Raw genomic sequence first — 3,953 nt, forward strand, 5'->3', positions numbered from 1 at the left:
TCAGGCCATTCTTAGGCACATTACAGTTTGAGAATCACTGACCTAGGCTGTGTCTCCTGAGCTCTGCTCAAGGGTTGTCAATCTTGGCTGCACCTAAGAAGTCAAGGCTACACCTCAGGCCAATTAAATCAGAATCTCTGGGAACTTTTCCATTTTAACACGGAAAGTCCCACATCCTGGGAAACCCTTCTGTCCAAGGCAAACTGAGACGGTTGGCCACCCTATATTCTCCCCAGATTTTCTCGCCCACCATCTTGTTCTTTTTTTTTTTTTTTTTTTTTTTGGTTCATAAATCCTTTGTGTATATGACTCATGCACTACCTCATCTCAGAACATCAGCACTTGTGGTTAGAAGAAAACACACACACACACACAGTCACTAAACATTCCCAGTTCCTTCCTCAAATGCTATTGCAAATATATTCATGTATTTCTTTCTAATTTCTACTTTGTGTTTTCCCATTGCCATCACCACCTGATCTCTCCACAGGGGTGATTCCAAAAACATCTTGTTTTTTTTTTAATCAGATGGACAGAACAAATGTAGGAAAGAAAGAAAAGTGACTCCCATGTGTCAGAGCTTAATGTGGATGCAAGAGTCCATCTTAAAAATTAAAGAATGCCTTTTATTATCCCATGAAATAAATCTTTATTGCCTGACCTGTCTGTGCCAGGCACTGTGCCACCCAGCATCTGCAGAGCACCAGACAGGTCGCCGATGTCAAGCTGAGAAACGAGATAAGTGTGCTCCTTTAACTCAGTAACACTCACCAGTACCCTAGATTGCTTTGTTCCTTGACTTCCCATCAGACTGGAAAAACATGACCATGATTTTTGCCATTTCTTATCTTGGGCCATTAAAAAATCCACTGGGTCTACTACCAATTCATGCTTTCTAACTTCAGGGCTTCTCCAAAGTTATAATGAACTTGATTTCTCACAACAGTTTCAAATATTTTCCATTCAGAGCCTTAGCCCTCCATCAGGCAGCCCATGACTTTGTCACCTACCCATCAAGGCCTAAAGTTCTATGCCGATAATTCCTAGCCCCTTCAAGTACAGAATCTTCTTTAAAAATATTTTTTAGCCCTACCCGGCGCCGCCCGCCCAGTGCGTGTCCCTAGACTGAGGCCCAGCCCCCTTCGCCTGTTTCTATCACGAGCGCCGCCAGCATGTCTGACAAACTGCCCTACAAAGTCGCTGACATCGGACTGGCTGCCTGGGGACGCAAGGCCCTGGACATTGCTGAGAACGAGATGCCGGGCCTGATGCGTATGCGGGAGCAGTACTCGGCCTCCAAGCCACTGAAGGGCGCTCGTATCGCCGGCTGCCTGCACATGACGGTGGAGACAGCCGTCCTCATTGAGACCCTCGTCGCCCTGGGTGCTGAGGTGCAGTGGTCCAGCTGCAACATCTTCTCCACCCAGGACCACGCGGCAGCTGCCATTGCCAAGGCTGGCATTCCGGTGTATGCCTGGAAGGGCGAAACGGACGAGGAGTACCTGTGGTGCATTGAGCAGACGCTGTACTTCAAGGACGGGCCCCTCAACATGATTCTGGATGACGGGGGCGACCTCACCAACCTCATCCACACCAAGTACCCGCAGCTCCTGTCAGGCATCCGAGGCATCTCTGAGGAGACAACGACTGGGGTCCACAACCTCTACAAGATGATGGCCAATGGGATCCTCAAGGTGCCTGCCATCAACGTCAATGACTCTGTCACCAAGAGCAAGTTTGATAACCTCTATGGCTGCCGGGAGTCCCTCATAGATGGCATCAAGCGGGCCACAGATGTGATGATTGCTGGCAAGGTAGCAGTGGTGGCAGGCTATGGCGATGTGGGCAAGGGCTGTGCCCAGGCCCTGCGGGGTTTCGGGGCCCGTGTCATCATCACTGAGATTGACCCCATCAACGCACTGCAGGCTGCCATGGAAGGCTATGAGGTGACCACCATGGATGAGGCCTGTCAGGAGGGCAACATCTTTGTCACCACCACAGGCTGTGTTGACATCATCCTTGGCCGGCACTTTGAGCAGATGAAGGATGATGCCATTGTGTGTAACATTGGACACTTTGACGTGGAGATCGATGTCAAGTGGCTCAATGAGAACGCCGTGGAGAAGGTGAACATCAAGCCGCAGGTGGACCGGTACCGGCTGAAGAATGGGCGCCGCATCATCCTGCTGGCTGAGGGTCGGCTGGTCAACCTGGGTTGTGCCATGGGCCACCCCAGCTTCGTGATGAGTAACTCCTTCACCAACCAGGTGATGGCACAGATCGAGCTGTGGACCCATCCAGACAAGTACCCCATTGGGGTTCACTTTCTGCCCAAGAAGCTGGATGAGGCAGTGGCTGAAGCCCACCTGGGCAAGCTGAATGTGAAGTTGACCAAGCTGACTGAGAAGCAAGCCCAGTACCTGGGCATGTCCCGTGATGGCCCCTTCAAGCCGGATCACTACCGCTACTGAGAGCCAGGTCTTCGCTTCACCCTCCAGCTGCTGTCCTTGCCCAGGCCCCGCCTCTCCTCCCTAAGAGCTAACGACACCAGCTTTGTGATTGGTTTGTCAGTATCCCCCATCGACTCTCTGGGGCCGATCGCTCAGTTTTTGGCCTCTGCTGTAGCCGTCTGTTGTTCCAAATGTGGCAGCGGGAACAGAGGCCTCTCCTCAAGCCCCAGTCATGATGGAGGTCCCAGCTACACGGAACGATGAACTCAGTGGTCTTGGAACAGCTCACTAAGTCAGTCCTTCCTTAACCTCGAAGTCAGTAGTGGAGTCACAAAGTCCATGTGTTTTGCCATCTAGGCCTTCACCTGGTCTGTGGACTTATACCTGTGTGCTTGGTTTACAGCTCCAGTGGTTCCTCAGCCCACGACAGATGAGAAGGGGGTATATTGAAGGGCAAAGAGGAACTGTTGTTTGAATTTTCCTGAGAGTCTGGCTTAGTGCTGGGTCTTAAACCTCATAACAATGAGGTTAGTACTTTTAGTCCCTGTTTTACAGGGGTTAGAATAGACTGTTAAGGGGCAACTGAGAAAGAACAGAGAAGTGACAGCCAGAGGTTGAAACGGGCCAGAAAAACATGAATGAATGCAGGCAGATTTCGTGAAATCTGCCACCACTTTATAACTAGATGGTTCCTATCACAACCCTGGGTCAAAAAGAGAATAATTTGGCCTATAATGTTAAAAGAAAGCAGGAAGGTGGGTAAATAAAAATCTTGGTGTCTAAAAAAAAAAAAAAAAAAAAAAAAAAAAAATATTTTTTAATGTCTCAAATTTCTAAACGATAGTGGCTGTCATGAGAAAATGTGTGATGCTGAGAAAAGAGAGCACACTGTCATGTAATATCACCTGTTCAGCTTGCAGGTAACAGTTGATGCATTCGTTGTAGGCCTCTTGCACTGACTCCAAGGTCCCATGGAAGTCTTGCAATCATGGGTGAAATTTGGTTTTCTTTCATAGAGCTTTGGGAGGATTTGTACCTGGAAAACATTCAAAGAGGATTCTGAAATTGCCCACTGCAGCCATGCAAATCTCAATAATGTACCCATAGGATGTCTGTTTTACACAATTTTTCTTTTTCTTTTTCTTTTTCTTTTTTTTTTTTTTTTTTTTTTTTTTTTTGCGATGGAGTTTCACTCTTGTTGCCCAGGCTGGAGTGCAATGACTTGATCTCGGCTCGCTGAAACCTCTGCATCCTGGGATCAAGTTATTCTCTTGCCTCAGCCTCCGGAGTAGTTGGGATTACAGGCATGTGCCACCTTACCTGGCTAACTTTGTATTTTTAGTAGAGACAGGGTTTCTCCATGTTGGCCAGGCTAGTCTCAAACTCCTGACCTTGGGTGATCCTCCCACCTCGGCCTCCCAAAGTGCTGGGATTACAGACATGAGCCACTGTGCCCAGCATTTTTTTTTTTTTTTTAGACAGGGTCTCTCTCTGTCGCCCAGA

General features: G+C 48.5%; 1 protein-coding gene across 1 annotated transcript; it reads left to right on the forward strand.

Moving 5' to 3' along the window:
* The first annotated feature begins 1,090 nt into the window (after window positions 1-1,090).
* Window positions 1,091-3,261, forward strand: LOC104654316 (adenosylhomocysteinase). Its single transcript, XM_010353441.2, has one exon. It carries the CDS (start codon window positions 1,173-1,175, stop codon window positions 2,469-2,471), a length of 1,299 nt encoding a protein of 432 aa, XP_010351743.2. The 5' UTR covers window positions 1,091-1,172; the 3' UTR covers window positions 2,472-3,261.
* Window positions 3,262-3,953: the final 692 nt, after the last annotated feature.

The sequence above is a fragment of the Rhinopithecus roxellana genome, chromosome 9 (assembly GCF_007565055.1).
Source record: "Rhinopithecus roxellana isolate Shanxi Qingling chromosome 9, ASM756505v1, whole genome shotgun sequence".
NCBI classification, from domain to species: Eukaryota; Metazoa; Chordata; class Mammalia; order Primates; family Cercopithecidae; genus Rhinopithecus; species Rhinopithecus roxellana.